General features: G+C 39.2%; 1 protein-coding gene across 1 annotated transcript in view; it reads right to left on the bottom strand.

The window, feature by feature from the left end:
* Window positions 1-3,804: 3,804 nt before the first annotated feature.
* Window positions 3,805-21,912, bottom strand: part of LOC103919446 (chondroitin sulfate proteoglycan 4-like) — a 63,785-nt gene continuing 45,677 nt past the window's right edge. The window contains exons 6-10 of the mRNA XM_009326953.1: window positions 18,453-18,651; window positions 14,761-14,892; window positions 10,440-10,612; window positions 6,551-6,734; window positions 3,805-6,047 (exon numbers count right to left, since the gene is read on the bottom strand). Of these exons, the coding sequence (XP_009325228.1) occupies window positions 3,994-6,047; window positions 6,551-6,734; window positions 10,440-10,612; window positions 14,761-14,892; window positions 18,453-18,651 (2,742 nt within the window). The 3' untranslated portion in view covers window positions 3,805-3,993. The remainder of the gene's footprint in view (window positions 6,048-6,550; window positions 6,735-10,439; window positions 10,613-14,760; window positions 14,893-18,452; window positions 18,652-21,912) is intronic.

Below are 21,912 nucleotides of genomic sequence, written 5' to 3'. Positions count from 1 at the left end.
ATGTTCATGCAAGTGCTGAACACAGCCAGGTAGATGCATGATGAGATGTCTCTCCTTTTCTGACTATATGCATTATGTTAGAGGCACAACGCTGGAAACAGCACAACAGCGATCTCAGCACAAGTGCAATTTAAAAAATAAGCATCAGAAAACTTGGAAGAACGCTGTTACTGGCAATGGTCAGTGTTTCCACACTGACCACAGTACTTAACAGGTCTTTAAAGACAGCACAAAAACATGTGTAGATTATAAACAAAACAGTTTATTGATTTTATATATGTTTTCAAGGCACTTCCATGCCGTAGTTTAGAAGTCCATTTGATAAGAAAGGGAATCCTTCATAAACCCCATCTTCACTAAATAAAACACACAACTTCAAGATTAGGTGAAACAACCAAAAAATTCAAACCGGATCCTGACCATAAACTATGTAAGTTCCTGGAATCACAAAAAGAATCCATAAGTACCAAACTGTTTTCTTGGGGATTTTCTAGATGGACTATTATTTAGGAAACCCAGGATGAGATACATCCCAGCGAGTTTTTACCATCTCAAAGCTGGACTTCTAGATAAGTCAGTGACCTCAGTTTATCCAGTTGACTCCTCTCACCTGTATTAAAGATCTGTGTAAGAACAAGGTGAACTGTCCTCTGCAGAGACTATTTTCTATTGTCCACAGGAAAAGCTTACGTTAATGCAATCAGATTTTTTTTTTTTACTGGGGATTCAGGGTAGGATATTAAAGCAAAGTCCATATGTAGTTATCAGTTACAATATTACCTCTGCATTTTGTATGAAACCCAGTAATCACTGATACAATATCCTTAGATGCACATAAAGTTCTCATCAAAACATTCCACAATATGGCAGGCATTTTGGCACGGTTGTCTCACAGTAGCACCAACTGAGGGACAACATCGAATGCTGGCACACTTCACTGATGAATTAGGCATTTAGGCTGGTTTTATTAAAAAAAAAACAAAACAAAACAACAAAACAAATAAACCAACCCCCCTCCCTCAAAAAAACCCTCAATGCTTTAAAAATTGAGCCCAATGCTCAAAACACAATTCCATAATGCCTGATCTACTTGAAATTAACATCTGTTGTCAGCCAAAAGCATTTTGGAAACAGAGAACAAAAGTTCAGCCCATTACACTGAAGCCAAAAAAGCCAGCACAAATTCTACTACCTTTTCTGTATTTTTCACATCTGATTTCTTGCTCAGAGCATGCAAATGCTGAAACTCAAGAATGCCCATTCAATTGTGGAGTTCTAATTGCATTGCTGGCTTTTTTTGACTCAGTCGCTATTATGTTGTGGTCTCATTTTTTACCATCGCCAGCACTACAGCAGCCCTATGTTCCATTTCCACTGCACAATGAGCACCACAACTTTGGGCACACCTGTCTTTACAACCATACATTTAGCAAAATCTCAGTGAGTGCACGTTTCACTTCCATACTTCTGTTCAGCCTGTCATGGGCCTACAGTGTGGATTTTGTCACCAGACTCCAGCAACTTTCAGCATTGCAGTATTTTGATACCGAATTGAAGGCGTATCGCTTGGTCTCCTGATAGGTATTGGAGTACGACGCCTCTTTTGCTGGTGACAGGAAAATCTCAGTGGTAGGGAAATGTAAGACAGGCTTCTTTAAGTGTCAGGAAAGTATTGGATTATAATTCTTTACTCCTCCTTGGAGTGAGGCCTTGGAGGAGGTGTAAAGGCATCAGGTTCCTGCTACCAGCTAGAAGGCCATCGGAGGCAGGCTGTAGCAAATGCTCTGTTGACAGCTGGGATCTGGAGGAAGCTGCTGTCTGCTTGGTGTCAGCAGAAGAGGTCTCAGGAATTGGCAAGAGTCGTACAGCCTCTTGCTGTACAGCCTCAGTCGTACCTCCACACAGGATCCTTGGGTGTCCCTGTGATGGTTGGCAGCATCCCCTCTCTGGCTCAGAGTTTCTATAAACAGTCCCAAAGATTTTCTTTGGAAGAGCAGAAAAGGTCTACAATGCAGATCTGCAGCAGTCCACCTGGGACAGCTGAACACCCCAGCCTTTTACACTGACCGCACTGCTTGAATTCAAACCTGCTCACGCTGGCATCAGGGAAAAATGGTAATGACAGAGAAATAAAAACTGTGTGTCAAGGTTCAAATACATTTTAGTTTGAGCATATAAAGGGTCCATATCTTTAGTCTCTAGTGCTCCACTAACTTGACCAGCTGAAGATGTGGCTTGCATTTTTTCCACTGACATGGACTACTCTCCTTGAAGTGGGCTCTGAAAAATGCATTGCTTCAAAATGCACCACAATCACGGCTGACCATGGCAGAGGTGGTAAAGATGAGAAATACTGTCCCCACTGCTCCTGTGTTTAGCTCCCAGAACACAGCAGTAAGCGGAGACTTAGTCTGGCTCTCCTCATGGGTGAAAATTTCCCATAATTGAAATATAAAAATGATGGAAACACAGCTAATCATCAACAATAAGAAGAAAAATCATCCGAAACAAAGTACTGTCAAATGAATAGCACCAAGGATGTTGAGGCCCATACATCCATTCTATAAAAGTGAAAACTGAAGTACCTAGGCTCAAACCAAAATGTTATTCCAGTGTTAACTGAGTGCAGTGCTGAGACTGCATCCTGACACTGAGCACGGTGTTTTCACACAGAAGCTAACTGGAAGCTGTAACAGTACAAAAATACAAAAATAGATGAGAAGTTCAGTGGTTAGCAAGAGATTGGTTATGGTCACAGCACCATTGCCCTGAAGTCAGTTCGTTCTCTGAAGTCAACAAGAATTTTGCTGTTGTCCTCAGTGGAAGAAAGACTGGACCTTAACAGGAGACTGCACATCACTATTGAGCCTGGATTTCCAAAAGTACAAAAATATTCCCTTTGCAAAGAAATTATTGCACATTTTACCACCAGAGCAAATTCAGAGTAGTCATACAGCATGTAAGGCACACTTCAGTGCTCTGGGAGATGAAGGGTAAATTGTGAAACTTCAGAAGGGGATACGTACTTCCTCGCAGGATTGTTTCTGTCAGTAGCTCCACAACACACGATAGTGTGCAGCAGAGGACTTGATTTTACTGTCATCTGCTTGAACACCCAGACTCCAGAGAGAGCTGTGCTTGCTTCACTGAAGGCAAAATTTAGCCCTTTGTTGGGAGCAGGAAATTTTGGTATGCACTTCCAGGCATAACCTAAGCCTAAAGATAATTCAGCAGATACGCTGACTGGCAGATACACAGTTTTTGCTATGTGGATTAGAGATCATGGGTACATTTTACCAGTCTGCAGACATTAAAGGCTAGAGTTTGGTATCAAATGAGGAAAAAGAAAAACAAAAGAACAAACAATATCTCGCAGTAAGAGTATTTTACCAGAATCCTTATATACCGTCACTGCTGTACTATTGTTGCCGAGTTGAATTCTAGATTTCCAGTTCAGCAACCCGGATAAACACCTGTCAAAATAATCATAGCTTTGTTTCTTTAGTGCTGGCCTCTCAACAGTCTTCGGGTCAAAATGACATTATTGAGATTAGCACCTTGGCAATAACAGAAACAGTTGAAAGTTCTTCAAATAGAAGTGGTGGTTCAGGAAAGAATACAAGACCTTTACAGCAAACTTGTTTCTTCAAAAAAAGTAGTTATACTAAAAATATATAATCCATGACGGAACATTCTATTTTACCCCTGTCATGGGAATTGAAAAATATTGCATACACAGGGTGCACTCAAAATCTATGGGGCCAAATTCTGCACTGATTAAGTGGGAATTTTGCTGAAGTACCAACTGGAAATTCTATTTTATGGCCACCCTAATCAGTAAGATTTTTATTATTATTATTTGACAGGTATTTAGATTTCATCTAACAAACAGCGTATCATTTGATCTGTAATAAATAAATGTATTAAAGAACAAATTATACGTCAACAACATGTACTCTCTTTTCCATACTACATCAATTAGCATGGCCATAACTACACCCAGTATTGATTGCGCTTCAAAGTTGGGTTTGTTTTTCGACAATACTGGATCATTTCAGGATCAAGGTTTAACCAGTTGTTTTGCAAAGACTGTTCTACAATCGGAGAAACCACTGCAGGAAGCAGCTGTTCATGTCTTACTGCCATGAATGTTGAGGCTGTACTTCTCTCAACCCCCTTCAGGAGAGGAGTCACTGTAACACTGGGTACAGTCAAGCTCCGTTCCAGACATCGATCTGGACTACTGAGGACTGCATCTGTTTGACTTTTGATGAGCGGTTTTGTCTTCTCTTTCTTCTGACACATCAGCAAAATGCACACAGAAATAACAGCAACAATGAGTAACACAGACACCAGGACCAGGGGGATAATGATGTACCAGGGGTTGCTGCTTTCACCTGCTTGCTCTTTGGGACGCCTGACATTAACCTGGGTTGTGGTCTTAGTCCCCACAGATTCACTTGTTCCTATTGCCAGATTTAGCAATGGACCTTCCTCATGTAGATTTCCCCAGCGATTCTGCCCTGGCCACATGGTTGGTCCAGTCTTCTGTGGTGCTGCTGTAGGCTCTTTGTTCTGAGAGGAGGCTGGTGCCTTGCCCTTTGAGGTAGTGTGAATCTTTAAAGTGGTATTGTTGGTTATGGAAGGCACTTTGGTTGTAAAACCCTGCACAAGTGGAGGACTGTATGGCACAATGGAATACTGAAAACAGCCGACAGCAGGCTGCACAGCATCTGCCCTGAGTATAAACATGAATGAGTCATTTAACAGATCAATGCCCGTCATATTCGTATTTATGTCTAGAAGCACACCACCACTATCAATGTCAGCCTGGGTGAATGTCTGAATGTCTTCGAACACTGCATCATTCACGAACCTTTTCTTCACAATCCTTCCATGAGACGGAGGCACTATCACTTCAAATCTAGGGTTACTATTTGTCAAATTAGCTAGCTCAGAAGCATCCAGGTCACTGCTTCTGAATTTATAAGCTGCTTGATTTGAAATCTGCATGTCAGGTACAACGTGTACTAAAGGCTTCACTGTGATGTTCAGCACTTGTCCTGTTAGATTGCCTTCTGCAGTGAAGAGCATAAACTCCAGTACTTCTTTGGATGCAGTGAGATTTGTCAGGTGGTAAGACAGCCTTCCTGAGTACAAATCTGCCTGCTCAAATTTAGTAACCTGCTCACCTCCAATCATGAGGTGCCCGTATTTGAGCGGCTGAGTTATTTCATACATGATATTAGTGCTTTTTCCATTTGTGACAGCTGAAAGCTGCATGTTAGTAATAGTGACAGATGTCTGGCCCTGTGGAAGTGCAACATTGGTAAGGTTGACCAGGACAAGAGCGACTGGTATGACTTCAAGACTGAATAGTTTGTATAAAGGGCGATGCTTACCATCAGTCACGCTGAAATAAAACACCCCAGAAGATGAACTTCCATCCTGTACAAACCATACTTTACCACTGTCAACATCATCTTGTGTGAAATCCTTTATAGAGACACTGAGATTGCTTTTCATTGCTAAATAACCATTATTGGGGTTGCTAACAATCGTGTATTTGAGCTCAGCTGGGGCGTTATCTAGGTCTTCAACTTTCAGATTCTCTGACCCCAGCACTGATATATCTCCCTGCAGGACTTTCAAGTGCAGCCTTTTGGTCTTCAGTTCTGGAGCTTGGTCATTTACTGGAACAACAGTGATATTAAACATTTCCTCTAAAACTTCGCTATGGGGCTTTGTTGCAGACTTGCTCTTCAGGTTTAACCAAACAGCAAAAGTGAAATTGTCATTAAGCGATTCAGAATTATCATGTACATACACAATTCCAAATTTGTTCAGTATGTATTGGGAGAAGTTAGGTTTTTCTTTGGTAATGTTTCTTTCTCCAACAACAATCATGCCATGTTGGGGTAAAGATACAACCTGATACCAGACTTCATACATGGAGCGCTGTACCTCAGGCAGCTTAATCAATAGATTTGAAGCATCTAAATTTGTTTTGTTGATTAATACTCTACCTCCTTCCTGGACTATGGCACCTAGCACAAAGGAAAAGACAATCTTAGAAATTAACTATTTTATAGTTGCAATGTTTCAGAAATTAAATATCAAACACTGATGATGCTCAGAAAAGTTTCTCCTTCATGGTAACCTTGATTTCCGTATGTCATGGCTAAAAATATATTACCACTATTTTTAAAATACAGTCACATATAAGAGACAAGATTTTCTATTGCTGCATACATTAAGATTAAAGAAATATCATTATCTCAAAGCTTCTGACAGTGTTTTCACCTACCGTTATAGCAAAATGGAGAATACCCACTACAGCAGCAGGAAGGATCAAACATAGGTAGTAAATCTCATTTTTAAAGATGCAGTGATGCAGTTTTCCAAGCTACTATCTACACTACACTCTATGACAAAAGTATTCTGGTCATTTGTTACAGAAAAGAATGTAGCCTTTGTTTTTTCATATTTGTTCATTGGAACCCTGACAGATCCAAACCAATTTGGAGCCCAAACAGTACAGCATCTTTACCTGTATTTGCCAGAAGATGACTGTTCCGATCATGCCTGGTAATTTCATATGAAATGACAATACGGAACACCTGTAGGTCCAGAGCTGATGGTGGAGAGAAGACAGTAAACGTAAAGGAATCTTCTGCACTCCAGCCAGCTGACTCGGCATGTAAGTGCTCATACATGATCACACCTTCATCCACCTGTTTAGAGTAAAGAAAAGCCATAGGCATAAGAGGAGAATAATTTTAAACACAGAAGTTTAAAGACAGAAAAAAAAATCTTGAGAACATTGTTCAAGAGAGACTTTTGTACCTTAGTCCACACACAGTGTATATGTAACTTACACTGAGATTATCTTGCATTTCTCTTTCTCTGAAGGCGGACTCTGTGTTGCCAGACAACACCTACTTGAAGGTAGGTGAAACATTACTGGTCATGAACGCTTAGTAAAGGCCTTATGTGAGGAACAGAGACATAAAACATTGAGAAACTTATCTCAAACTAGCAATGGTAATGGTGAACAGGAGCTCAGCTGGACTGTATCTTCAGTGAACCAGAATATCATATGTCTAGGGTTTTTTCTTTATAAGAATACCAGCAGGGCTGGACTCACTGTCCTGAAAAAGCATATGAAAGACTGAAGGCTTGAAAAGGACTTTGATGAGGTGTTTCATGGTGAATAGCAAAAGATACTTGGTAAGAGACTATGGAAACCAGAATAAGGTGCAATGACCATTGAAATATACTCTCGTGCATAACCAAAGAGCTGATGGGATTACTTAGTGGAAAATTTCTACATCATGGCAAGAAGGGGATTCCTAAGAGACACGAAGGAGCCTGGCTTGCCCTACACCCACTTTCACTGACCTTGCAGGTCATCATACTCAAGAGAATCCTATCAGTCCCACCATGAGGATTTAAGCTTCGAAGCAGAATACTGCAGTAAATCTTCAGAGCAACACATATTTATACAAGATACAACCATTTATCTCATTAGGCCCCAAAGCAAAAGGCAGTATTTCCAGATGAGGATTCTCATCACCTGAACTTTAAGATCAATACCATAATACATTGAAACTACAATAGGATACCTAATAACCACAAGACTAGCACACTTACTAAATCTCATCCAGTATATTCAACGTCTGGTCTGCTTGATAATTCATTCACTGACCTGGAGAGAAGACAGCTATACCTGTTAAATCCTTGGCAACTTCCCAGGCAACTACTGACATGGCTTGCATGTGTTAGTTTATAATTACCAAAAAGATCCCTATCTGAGATGGTGCCAGTTCTAAGTTTACTATTTGTAACATACTCTACGCAGCTTGCAAACACCCTGAAGGAACTCATTAGCACACGTTCCCATCACATGTGCTTGAAACGTGTGAAAAAAGAAAACAAAAAAATCCCCTGCTGCTATCACGGATGAAGCACTTTAGCACTACAGAATCTGAGCAGTGACTACAGAGCACACTAATCCTGAAATTACTGCAACAGCCCCCACTGAGATCACTAGGGAAACAGGGCTTTCAGGGTCAGTTTTCTCAGCAGCCTCAAAACCATCCCATCTTATTGTCTAAAAAATTCAGACTGATGTGATAAAATCCTGTACGTACATCTTCAGGTTTATGCTTTCCCTATACTGATTTAATTCTTAATGGATACTATAGGACAAAACAAACAAAATTGATAATAAAAGGATATGTTGGTTCAGGATAACTTTCCAAAGCATGCCTCTAGGACTTCAAGTTGGAGAAAGCAAATCTTTGTAACAAAAACAGGCACAATATGCATCCTTTAAATTCAGTGGTGTCTAGTATCAATCTTACTAGGGTTATCTTTTTTTTAATTGCAAGCCCATGCTAGTATCTGGACTAAGAAGAGAATGGAATTTGTGAGGATTTCTCTATTTACCTCTGTAATGACTTTAAATATAATGAAGAAATTGTGGCTTGCTGCAAGATGAAAATACTTCTAAGACACCATAGAAAGTACTGGCAGAGAAAAAAACCCAAACATCATGTTGAAAATGACTGCGTTATTCAAGTGTGTTTAATGCACAATTAATTTTCTTATATTGGCTGAACAACAAATGGCCATGAAAAAAACTCTTGGAATGCAACAGTGATTTCAATTCTTTTTTTTTTCTTTGGCAACGAAGCAATAAACCACAGGGCATAGGGAAGAGTTCAGCATCATTGCAAAAGTGCTAACTACTTTTATAAGCTAGCTGCATAGTACTTTTCAGAAGAGAAATTTCAAGTTCAAGACAGAATGAAGTCAATGAAAACCCGAAGAACTATACTAATGCAAAATATTTTCAATTCAAATCAGATTTACAAGCTTCTTATTACCAAACAGAAATTGAATGCCTTATTCTCCATTACATGGAGAATGTTTGTAATATCAATGTCATTTTCTCACTGATATTTAACTTCATATGGCTACAACAAGCTAGACAGTGAAAGTTTATTTAGGATCTCTTTTCTCTCCCTTATACCTCATTCTCTACCAGAATAAATAGCAAGCTGGTTAGGATACCTTAATTCTACCTGCAATAAGTCACTTAGCTCTGCTTGTTTGAAGTGAAAATGGCCAATACAAATACCTCCAACAGAGAAGAAAAGCATACACATTATTACAGCTTAAATCCTTACACAATTTACAAAGTTCAAAGGAAAGTTAGCTATACATTAGTAAGAACTAAAGCTATAGAGAATAAATGGCATGTTCTGACACGACACTGTCTGACAAACATATGTGAAGACCATATCCACAGGCAAAAAGAGTAAAACCTCAAAACCTTAGCTGAAAGATTTTCTGTCTGACATGCTTAACTGTTTGATCTAATGCTCGTAAAAATCACACATTTTAGGAACAGAAAGGAACAATGTCATTATACAGTTCATTTCCCTCATAATGTAAGACAATACTCAGCAACTATTGCAACAAGACAATAACATAATGGGATTAGAACATAGTTTTTAAGAGAAACATTCTGTATTCGTCTTGATTTATAAAATTCAGGTGGAGATTCATTCCACCACAGTCCTTGGTCAGGTTGTTTCAAAGCTCGATGATAACTAGTAAAAATGTCAACATTTTTCCCAGGTTTTACTGGTCAAGTTTCAACTTCTGGCCAATAGATTTTCTCATTCCTTCATACACTAAATCAAACAGCCACTTTTAAAATCTGTAAATGTAGATAAAGACCAAATTATCTCTTAATTTTTCATCCAGCAAAATCAGGAGATTGAGCTCTTTTTATCTCCCCCGCTTAGATTTTCTGAGAATAACTTAACTGCACGCAGAGCACACAGTTATATTCAGATTCTGCATATAGACATGAGTAATTTATTTTCAGCTGCAACAGAAATGTTTTCCATCAAGTTACATGAGCTGCCACGTTTTAGTCATTCAACTATGAGACCCTGTATCACAGTTAAGATTCTTTTAACACTTAATATCACAGCCAATCAAGTTAATAAAAGTCCTCTTGGGGACACCCATGAGGACTGTGTATAGCTGAAATGAATTTGATACTTGGACTTTTCACAGAGCAAAAGGCTATTCCTTCTGCCAAAAACTAAAGGCTTCTAACCTTGGACTGCTGGTTAATAGCACCAGAACAGCTCTTCTTGAAAAATACTGTTACAGGCAAAACCATGGAAATTGCCAAGACCCTGCTAGTATCCAAGCAGAGGGGAACAAAGGCTCCTCTTGCATTCATTACTAGATGCCAAATATTTAATGACACAGCAAATCTGGGTGATTGCACTGATGGGTCACATATGCCTGGTTACTTAACAGGTATAAATGGATCAGACAAAGAACAAGCAACTGAGATGCCCTTTGAAGTAACAATCTACCCCTGAACTAGTTATTATAAAGTAAATGCTTACCATAGACTGCGTAAAACTGAGGATTTCCTGAGTGGTATTATCAGAATTTACTCTGATCAGCCTTCCAAGTCTTGGGGAAGTAACAATCATAAAAGTTATAGTTCTGTTTCCTGCATTGGTCACATCATTGGTTACAGCTTTCAGATCATGTCGTGAAATAGGTTTCCTGGAACCTAAAAAATGTCAGTTATAAGTAACATAGATTTGCAACAGCAATTTTTCCCAAAGGGTAAGTTTTGTGTGCACAACTCACCCTCTCATCTAGGTATTCTACTTAGCATTTTAATAATGTTTTATAAGATCAGTAGCTTTACCCTTTTTCTATCTACCTTCTAGTTACAACTCTTCCACAGGTTTTTCAATCAAAAAGCCCATCAGTAGGATGTACTTTTCTTTTACAGAAATGAAAAAAGTGCTGTTCTCTTCAGCACATGTAATCGCTAAATACTAGCTTCTGCAAAAACAACCCAAAGTAAGGAGTAGAACATGTACAAGAAGCCTTGTTCCTATATTATGTGTCTAGAACTGAATTCAAACTCCAGCTGAAGTCACCATTGTTAATGTTTTTGGTAATCCCAGTTGCCCACAGAAGGCACGGTGATTTGGCAGGAAGAAACCTTAACACAGCAAAGGTTTTAGTGTACATGAAAACGAAAATCGATTATTACCAGAAGCTTGAACCACACTTTATCGATATTTTTTAATTCCATTTAATGAAAATAATATAAATACTGACTTAAACAAATTAGGAAGAACATAACACAATAGAAATAACAGCCTGAACTGAAATAATGTACTATTAAGATGGATGGAGACTGAGGGGTAACAAAATCCTTTTAATACATAGCATCACACTAACCAATACCTTCTGGCTTAAATATTATAAAGATTATAAAGAGCTTTCTGGTATTCAGTCAAACCAAGACAATCTTTGACACAGCTGTGACAAAATCAAACCTAGTAATTTCCTAAAAGAAAAAAGAAGTTTTATCCGGCTTCTTTTTGATGCACCGTTTCATGTTATGCTCAGCAAACTATATCTCATGTTTAATGATACTTTTGGAGGAGCAATAGATTCCCATAATCCTATTCCCCCTGCCCCCACTTCTGCCTTCACTTTTACATTTTCTTTTTTTCTTGAGCAACGAGCTTTTATAGGTATCAATACATAATTTCAGATACTAGCAGTATCCTTGAAGTGTGAATTATGAATCCATCTTCAATAAAGCATAATGTTTATACAGGAATAACACAAAATAACACGTTCCTGCTATAATATTCAGAAGAAAAAACATGGTAAGCAAACTGAAAAATGGGGATGTTTTGCAAGACATTAGTAACGTCAGGATTCTGCCTGTTTACATGTAGTTGTGCCCTGGTTCAAACTTCACCTACTCTGAAACAGAGTTGTTATAACGACATGAGATATTTGGCTCTGCCTGTTTTCCCCTTTTTACCTTTTCATGCCTCTCTGTCTCCACACTGCTTTGAAAAGCAAAGCAGTCCCTCAGGTCTAGAAAAATTCTCCCACACTGTATCCAATTCAAGAAGTCTCCCACCTCTTCCTCTCTCTTCCCTTTTTTGCGTGACAGGCAGAGCAAGAAGCACGCCCTTGTGTTGTGTGTACAGCAGATGTGGTCAGGAATGTACAACTGAGAGCAACAGTTAATCAGACCACATGTATCTGCAAACACAGTAATTTCTCAATAACCTCCTACTTATGCAAATCAGGCCTCATTGCCTTAACAGAGTAAGACAGACTAACTCTCAAACATGGTCACACTGTAGTGATGTAAGTTACCACTCCAATTTTTCATAACCATACCAGGTTGCTCCACCACCACCATCACAGTGCAGGGACATGGGGACAGACGATGTGTGCCACAAAGTCCCCGTTTGTTCCTAATAGACCTGATCTCACTCACTGCACAGCACAGGCTGAAATACAGTCTGGGGCCACAGACAGTGTCTCTCATGATTTCCTGTAAATAGGATCCTCCCCCAAACATAACCTTCTTCACCCACTTCAGTCCTGAGACTTGAGAACCTTTTCCAGCACCCACAGTAGTTCTGCTCTGGTCTGACACCTCCAAAGGGAGAGGAAGGTTATTTGCCAGCCAACAGACTGGTGAAGAAAAGGGAAGTGAGAACACTGTCTGCTTGTTCCCAAACATGGGAGCAGACACATCGCAAAACCAAACCAACCCAAACACAGGGGAAAGGAACAGATATAGGGGAGGAAGACACACAACAAGGATGGGTGATGCAGAGTAGGGCCAAGCTGATCCATACAAGTAGAATGCAACAGCATAAGGCCATTATTGGTACCTAATAATTTTGGTATCCATTTTTACTGCCTACATTTAAGATTTAGAAAGTGCTTTGGCATGAGCAGTCTGCCTATCACTGCTAAACAGTTATGAATCATCTCATCTACTGACTGCTTAGACAGCTCTGCTTCTGAATACATACAAGTCAGGCTGCCTCTCCTTCTCAAAGAACTCGGCTCATTCCTTCTTCGAGCAATTGCTTCCCTGAAGAGAGCAAATCCTTGCATTGTAGATATCTAGCATACGTAAGAAAAAACTCATATATCTAGCAGTCAACTTACTGAGCACACTGAGTAAAACAAGCTTCTGTTGAACAGAAAAAAATCCATAAATTGTATAAACAAATCTGGTATATCCAACACAAAAGAAGACAGCAGTACATGCTCTTACAAAATTGCAGAACAATATGCTTGAGAGAGTAGTTTATACACAGTCATGAAGACATGGCAAATTCTTCACGATATATTCAATTTTTACTTCCCTAGAAAGAAGATTCTTCAAGCTGTCTCAAAATTAACTTTTCCTGCAGTGCTATAAAATATAACAGTCCTAGGGCTGTTATAGCCTGACACTGGCTATTGTTTTTATGTGTATTAACCATTTGGCACCATCATTGTTGAAATAATCATTTGATGATGAGCAAGTACAGCTGAAACCCATACAGCTCCAGAACGTCTTTAAAAAGTATCATAAAGAGAACACGTTTGAAAGCTAGTAATACTTTTTAACACCAAAAAGGAATTTTGCTAACCCAAAGTAAGCGAGAATTTGGGGAAAACTAGGTTTAGGTGAATACAGCTTGCAGTGCTGAAAGAAATAGTCTATTTTGCAAACTGGAGGACTGACAAGACAGTCTAGAGACTTTGCCCTCTACAGAAGTATCAGGCATACTTTTCTCACAATTATCTTTGGCTTAAGATAGAATTCCTGTAAATCCAGTGCCTGAGGAAACCTTACACACCAAAATCGCAGATTAATAAGCCTTGTAAGTGGATTTATGTGAATCCCATTTACATTGGCTGAATTAGATCACACTGCTACAATCTCATTTTTTGTTGCCTGTGTTTAAGTGGCTTTTTTTGGAAGCCTTTGTTTATGCAGCTTATATTCAGGAAGTTTAAGAAACTAAAGTGCTCCTCTTCTGTATCAAATTAATAAATCAAGGTACAGATTAATACCTATAGAGCTTTACCAATTCTCAATCTCTCTCTGGCTGTACAGATCATATTCAGAGCAAAAATAAGGTAGCACAACAAAAGTGTGATGCAAGACATTGCTAAGAGAAATCTAATCTTCATTTCTGCTTTAATCCTGCAATTAATGTTAGATTACTAACTCAATGAGGGCTTACTCTTGCCAATGCAAAGCAGTATATGTCTCTGGTAAGACTCTCTTAACACATCCACTCCTGCAGGAGTAGGATTTCATTAAAAAAATACTCAACTGCTGATCCAACTAGTTCCAAATGCACAAATACAAATCAAAAGTTTTCAGTCCTTCTGATTCATCAGTGAGTCTGTGCTGCTCTCCATAACTCAGCTCAAACAATAAGAAAGCGAACTAACAATCTGGCAAGCTTACATGTGCTATTCAGAATCCCACGGACACAAGCTTCACTCTGCTTTTACCAGGCAAAATCACAACCAGCTAAGACACCTCTGAATATATGACTATAACATAGAGCTTTTAAACAAATCTGAATGGGGAATGTTCAGAGCTTAGGCAGACGGTGTTATTGTCACACTGTGCTTATATATTTCACTGCCAATTTCCATGACCCCAAGCACATGCGCATACCAAAAAGTTACAGACTATGAAACAATAAAGCAATATGTTGTTTGAGAAAACATAACTGTTCTTTTAAAAATCAGACAGATAGATGTTCTCAGGTACAGTTTTCTATAGTTTAGCCAGATAGCTTTCTGACAAATAACCATATATTATGCAATTTTTTCAAGTGGACAAAATCACGATAATCTTTAAAAACAGACCTGGAAAGACTCCGAGTCCTTTGTTCACTTCAAGGCTAATGATTAGCATCCGAGCTGTGATGCTAAAAATCTGTCGAGGTGCAAAGTTAAAACCATCTGTTACCTGAAAGTTGAAGCCTCCAGACATTGCTCCTGTAGAAAACAAAGCCGTAAATTTATTCTTGTATTATTCTATTTATCATCCAAAACATAGAAACATACACTGGACACCTTTTGCTCTTGGCTACAGTGAAATATATCCAAAGTCATCCTGAAGCAATTTTTGATCAGTACCTTTGTATCTTAATTAGAATTAAATAAATTAATAATGCAGAGAACACCTTCCCAAGGAAGAACTACTGGCTGTTGCTTACACTGAAGGCCAGACATCCCTTAGATGTAAACCAACAGAGTGCCCCTTCCTTCCTTTCTTCACTGACCCCAGTGGAGCTGAAACGAAGTTAAACTTGGGGAGATAATGACTCCCAAATTTCCTGGTCCTTTTCTATCTTAGGAGGGACCAAAGCACCTAAGTAGTCACATTTTGGCAAAGAAGGAATCTGGGGAGAAAAACAACTAGAATGTTCTCTCACTTTGATTTACATTTAAAGGACTGAATCAACTCTCTGGTTGTTTCCTTTGCCTCTTCGCTCCACTTCAGTTTTGCTGAAGAGCGTATGTTGTCACAGCTTAAACTATTTCAAAGGTTATGTGTACTTATAATAAACGAACATTTTTCTTCTTTAATCTTAGGACCTATATGTACTTTGGCACAAGTGATAGCAAAATACCTCCAGGAGTCTGAGTGGATTCCTGTAAAAATACATCTCTCAAAACTGACTTGCTGACGTGTACAGAGCTTCCTCAATCTTGCTTTAAGTAGAGGTTCCTCAGATTGTTTAATTAGGTAGAAAGAGAGAATGAAAAATTGAAACATTAACTGTTGCAAACAGTTACCACTGCTCTTCTACTTGCTTTGCCCAGTTTAGCCATGAAATGCTGCTACATGAATACATATCCTGAAAGTGAGAGGGTGCCGTGTACTTTCACCTAAAGATCAGCACTCCTTGCCTAACTCTAAATTAACAGATCAGAGGAATCAAATGTGGGTTCTGAGATAACAGTTAACAACTACCCTAGGCAATGCTCTTATATCCAGCGAGGCGCTGAAGCAGCTCTGGAAGATCAGGTCATTTTGTTTTTATTTTAAAAGCTTTTATTCTCTGATGTTTTCTCTTGATAAAAATGCACAAGTAGTTGCACATTTAAAAAAGGCATTGAAGAGTCTACTACTTGCCTCAGCTTGGGAAAAAAAGGCTTACTTAGCCTCACTTGCTTTTTTGGCTAATGCAGCTCAACTGCCCGATTGACACCGACATTTTGTCATTGGCAGAGTCAGCAACTGAACTAAATCCTGAAGTGCTGCTTGGGTGGAGCATGTATTATTATATCACAATTAATTTTTAAAGGCATATCTGATCAGAGGCGATAAAAAAGAAAGAGGACTGTAAAAACTGCACTGAAAGGACACAGAGACTTCAGAACCAACAGGAGTTCAATTCAGTACTGCCCTAAGAAAAACACTGGCAGGGTTTAAGGGCAGACCCCATACTGCAAAAACGGGATGGGAGCACCCTGGAGTGACGTGAGGGTGGAAAAGGGAAGAATTCTCACACTGAAAGAGGAGTGCAGAAAAGGAAAGGTATGTTCTGGTTCTGCATTTACGCTGGTGACAGAAGAATCAGGGATTACAGAGGGAACAAACACAAAATTTAAGGGGGAAACACGAGAACAAAGAAGGAGATTTGCAACTTACAGCACAGAACAAGCAGCATTAATGTAACTCACAAGACTGAGTAAAGATGAAGGGAAAATTTTATTCAGTCTAATGTTAGAGCATAAAAGCAAAGTACAGTAGTACTTTCTTTGCCAGTATAAAAGATTCTGAGGATGAAGAGTCACTGCCATGTACAGATGTAAAAGATCTGTGGTGCCATGAGGAGCAGTCAGGGGATGGAAGAGCTGCCTTAGCCAAGAAGATGCTGCTCTTCCCCTTGGAAAGGGTTAGAGTGAGTAGGAAGAGTAGACACCAGGCTGTGGAGAACATGAAGTGGGGGTACTTTCCAGGAGGAGCCAAAGAAGCTAGCACACACTAGAAGACTGACGACGGGGGGCAGAGCAGCTGAAGAGAAGAGGAGTAAAAAGCTGAATGACAGCGACCAGATAAGGAAAGGCCCCAGGACAGGGCTGGGAGGGAGATGAGAGTAAGAAGTACACTTCTAGCAACAGTCCAAGACGAAGGAGGAAAGAAAATCACAGACTGAGAAAGGAAAAGAAGCAAAATGTCCAAAGTACTTTCTGAAACACTGGAAGCCATGAGGCTGAGCGGATGGCAGAGCCAGAGCAGCTGCAAGAGCTGACACATGACCTGGGCAATTTTACATTTCAAGTTTACTGTACAACCCACACACTCACTGGAAAATGAAATTTGCTGTTCTTTTTACTTTTATTAATCAAGATTCACTTCCTAAGGCTACAGATGTGCATTTGCCCTTTCTGGAACAGAGAGTGGATTCATTTCCTCACACTGAGACTACCACCGTCCTACTGCCATAGGGGATTTACATGTCAGCCTCCCTCGGAACAATTTAAACAGCGTGGCTCACTTTTGCCATGCTCTTGACCTTTCATTTCCTGACCAAATTACTTGAGCAGGATACTTAGAGCTCACCAGCAGCTGCTTGTAAAGCAATTTCAGCAACACATATGCACTCTGCAAGACAGTGCATCGGAAGTCAGAGCACTTGAACCTGCACCAAGCCTCGTGAAGACACAGCACAGATCCGGAGCGACTGCTGCACCCAAGGGAGCACTGGAAATAATTCCAGTCTGCCTCAGGGTTGACAAGAGAGTGCTGTACCTCTTCCATCTCCTTGCCCAAAACTGGTTTATTCCTTCTTCAGCACCTCCTTTCTTCTTTCAGCTGAGGTAACATGATAATAGAGCTGGAGCAGGAGAAAAGCAGCTATTGCCCTATAAAAGCCCCACCTCTTCTGCTGGCTGGAACCCTGCTGGGATCTTCATTCCTGTGGCTTCCCAGCACTGCCACTCAAGCATGCATGAAGCTGCCCTGACTTCTTTTTTTATTGCCCACACATTCTCTCTGTAGCAGCAGCACAAATAACCCAATCTCTAGCTCTGGCCACTGGCAGAAAAAAGTCAATGGTTAAAGCTGAATTCCTTCACAGCCTGAAAGAGAGGCTGACATCACCCAGATGACCCATAACTTCATTGCCCAGAGCTGCTGAGGAACACAACTACACTGTGGCAGATATCTGAGAGACTGTTCGTCCATGAATAGCTCTGCACTGTAGCAAGACAGAAAGGCTTCAGGAGATTCTCAATTACAAAGGTCAAAAAAATGCATTTGATATTTCTGAAAGCTGCAAGGCAACATTCCCCTACTGCAAACCTGCATTCAGAAAGAAGGCTGCTACCAAATGAACCACTAATACACCACGGTTTCTTGGTGAGCACACATTTAAGCAGTCATCAGACCCTCTCCTGTTTAGTTTGTGAGATCATGTATCACATAACCGGTGCTCTGAGATTTTTGTAACATTACAAGAAGATCTTCAAAGGATTACAAACACAAATATACTGAATAGGAGCAGTATTTTGGTAACAGAGGTGGTATTTTTGAAACCACATACCATTGTGTACAAATACCAGCTGCCCTTCAATTATATGAGCCTGGGTAAAACTGAGGATGCTCTTATTTGGAAATGATTTCAGAGCCAAGTGCCCATTGCTAGGTGGAGTAATGGAATATATCAGTTCTGATGGTGAGGAGTCCTTGTCTTCTGCACAGAGGTCATCAATAGTTATTTCTGTGACTGAACCCACCCAGACCTAGAAAAGCAAAAATAAAAAAAAAATAGTAATAATAAAGAAAATGCATACAAAAGAAAATCAGGGGGGAAAAAACCTTCAAAGAAAAAGAATAAAGATTTGTGCTGTGCAACACTAGCAGCTATGACAGGTTTCCTTACTGTTCATCCAAATCTCTGATCATCGACCAGAATAGTTAATATTGGCAAATGGTTTTCAAAAAACAAGACAACGAAATAATACAAGAAAACAGGCCCTACACCAGTTTGAGTTTTAGACAGCTGCAGCATGAGTGCTCTATTTGTCAGGCACTATCCAAACTCTTACAAACATAACAAAATTGTATTTTGATAACTGAGTCAAGGAGTTCCTTTCCAACACATACACATGAATACTAGTGTCATGTACTTCACAGCAGGCAAGTATTCAATATGCTCTACTTGCACCAGCAGAAAAGAAAAAAGAAAAACAGCCTGGGGACAGCAAAATCTCTAATACAAAAGGAACACTTCTTGTAGCTGCATTATTTCCTTCTAACAACATGCACTAAAGGCCCTTTTTTAGTGCACCAAACAACCCACAGAGGTGCTCTGTCCAGTGGGAGATGAAGGAATCAACACCTCCAACAGCTGCTTAGCACTTTGTAAGGTCATGCTTCCAGACAAAATAGCTAACTAGTATTTGGAAAGATGTTATAAAACCCATGACTTAATTCTAGTAAATCTAAATGCTTTTGGTTTTTTTAGCTTAAGGTATGCACAAACTGCAAGATCCTTCTTTCAAGCAGAAAGGACTGCTATCTCAGCTTCATCCATACCTCACCGGATAATTTCTTGTTTGGAAACGATAAGCAACAGCCCATTTTACTCTTCATCTTTGCTATATTTATTTGGAATTACAGACAGTACTAACAAAGAACAACACATATTTATCTCAACATGAAATTAAATTCCTAAATATTCAATACATCAATACCAATTCTTTCCATGCAGGGTTTATATAGCGTACAATCTTAAGAGCCTGAGCCTTTAAAAATCTCAGCTTGAGCTTCAAAACGCATACTGCATCATCCCTTCCTGTCCTCCTAGGGTCTTAGTACACATAACAAGTATCCGGTAAGAACATCACACCAAATGGTTGAAAAGGAAACATGATCCTTGACAAAGGGCATTTTACCTCCACCAAAACAAAAAAATCAGCAATCACAGATTTTTCTCTAAGTATTAATTTTACTTTTTAATAAAAACGATGGAAGAAAACCTTTTAAAGCCACTGGGATTTTTGCCATGACGTTTCAATAGAGGAAAGATTTCAGACTATATTGTGTCACAAAATATGTGCCATGGAAAAAGAGATACTAAAATGAAATTATATGTGTTTTCTAATTAGAAAAGAAGTTTGATAAGCTGTGTTACATTTTATAATAGAAAATATCTTGCAACCAGGAAATAGCTATTTTCTCCTTTGAAATATGTATTTCTCTGTAATATAATTACTATTATTGAAGTTTGATAAAAGACACCACCTGTGAAAACACAGGATGGTAACTAATAGCAAAGGCTGACTTACTGAGCGGCACCAAATAAGCACATCAGTGTCAGTGGTTTTGTACTGAGATCCTTTAAGTCATCTCAGTAGCACTTAATTCAGATTATTCTACACAGAAAATAAAAGGTCAGATACAGAATATGCAAAAACATAAGAAAGGACTATGCAAATGACTCATTAAATGTCCAAAAGTTTCAAAATTTTTTCTCTTACTAAAGGAAAAAATGAGCTTTTTTTCTATAAAGCCAGTGTTTTTCTGTTGTTCCAGCACACTAACACACAATGCTTTTTAAAGTATTGTACATGCTGACGTGCTCCATGACCTGCAACACAATCCTTGAGGAATGAAAGGAGATCCAAGAGCTGAGAAGGGCTGTAGGGAAGCGGACACTCAGAATACTGCAAATACTGTACAAGTGGCTTATTTTCCACATCTGGGATGAAGTCCTCCTTGAAGAGCACCATGAAAACTGTATCTGAACTTCCAGGATGTAGCATTACACTAATTTAGCATGTGCCTAACGCATTCCACGAGCATGATCCAAAAAAAGGTTCATGACCCTGCCCACTGGGAAATAATCCATTCTGCTCTACTTACAGCATTCAGCTTACCAGTATGTAGCAACATATCCTACCAGACACTCTATATTCAGAGCCATTTTAACACTCTGGTAAGTGAGCAATTTAAAGAAAAAAAAAATTCAGTGTTTTAATTTGTTTTTTAAAAAAAAAAATCTAATTCTAGGAAAATACGGCCCTCTTGTGGCAACAGGAGGATACAGTCATTTCACAGCATCACTACCCATAAATATATTTAAACACAGCAAATAATGCCAGGATAGTGATTTTCTTAAAAATATCCTATTTCCCTTCCCCATTCCCACCCCAGAAAAAAAAAATGGCCATAGAACCTGTGGAAATTTTAGGAAATTATACCTAAAATGCTCTATAGTTTCTAAATAAACGTATCGCTCATGCACTTACTGTTCTAATGGAAAGGCTTTAAATTAAATGCAAGGATTACTAGCATATATTACAGAAGCTCTCAGGACAGTAGAATTTTCTGTATCTCATAAGTTATGTTAATGTAAATACTTCAGCATGTCATAATTTCAGCCCAAAAAAAAAAAAAAATCCAAACCCCTAAGAACTTCACTTACTTTCACTTCCTAGAGAAAAATCAGAAACAACTCCCAAAATGTTTGGCTGTTTGTCCTCCTGAAACTCCTCCCATGGTGTTCATAACCTTGATGGTGTTCATAACCTTGATAGCAACAGACAAGGTTGTTTGAAGAAGGGATGTTATGGATGCCTCAGAAGTGAGGGAGCTAGAGTTGAAGGACTTGGTCAGCATGTGTGCTCATGTTCAGCAGTTTCTTGCATTTGGCCAGAAGCCCCGTGACAAAGGCCAAAATTAACTTTCATATATCCATGCCAACATCACTGGCCACGTAATGCAGCTCTTCACAGAAGCTATTTCTCAACAGCAAATGCCAAAAGCTAACCTATTTTTTAACTGTTCAGCAGTATATAGAGATCTGCAAAATTTCTGAGGTGCTAAACTTCAGTCAATTCAAATGGTCCTACTGGACCTCAGTTTTCACAGTATTGGTCCCTCATTTTATACTTTTTGTACATTTCCAACCTTTCAAAAGATATAAGAGCTACTGCCTTTTTAAAAGCAACACACAGTTTATTACTCAACATTCATCACGAACAACATCCTTGAGGAGC

This window comes from Pygoscelis adeliae, unplaced genomic scaffold (genome assembly GCF_000699105.1).
Source record: "Pygoscelis adeliae isolate BGI_AS28 unplaced genomic scaffold, ASM69910v1 Scaffold116, whole genome shotgun sequence".
Classification (NCBI taxonomy): domain Eukaryota; kingdom Metazoa; phylum Chordata; class Aves; order Sphenisciformes; family Spheniscidae; genus Pygoscelis; species Pygoscelis adeliae.
Note: the sequence above shows the minus strand (reverse complement) of the source record. Positions and strands in the feature narration are given on the sequence as shown.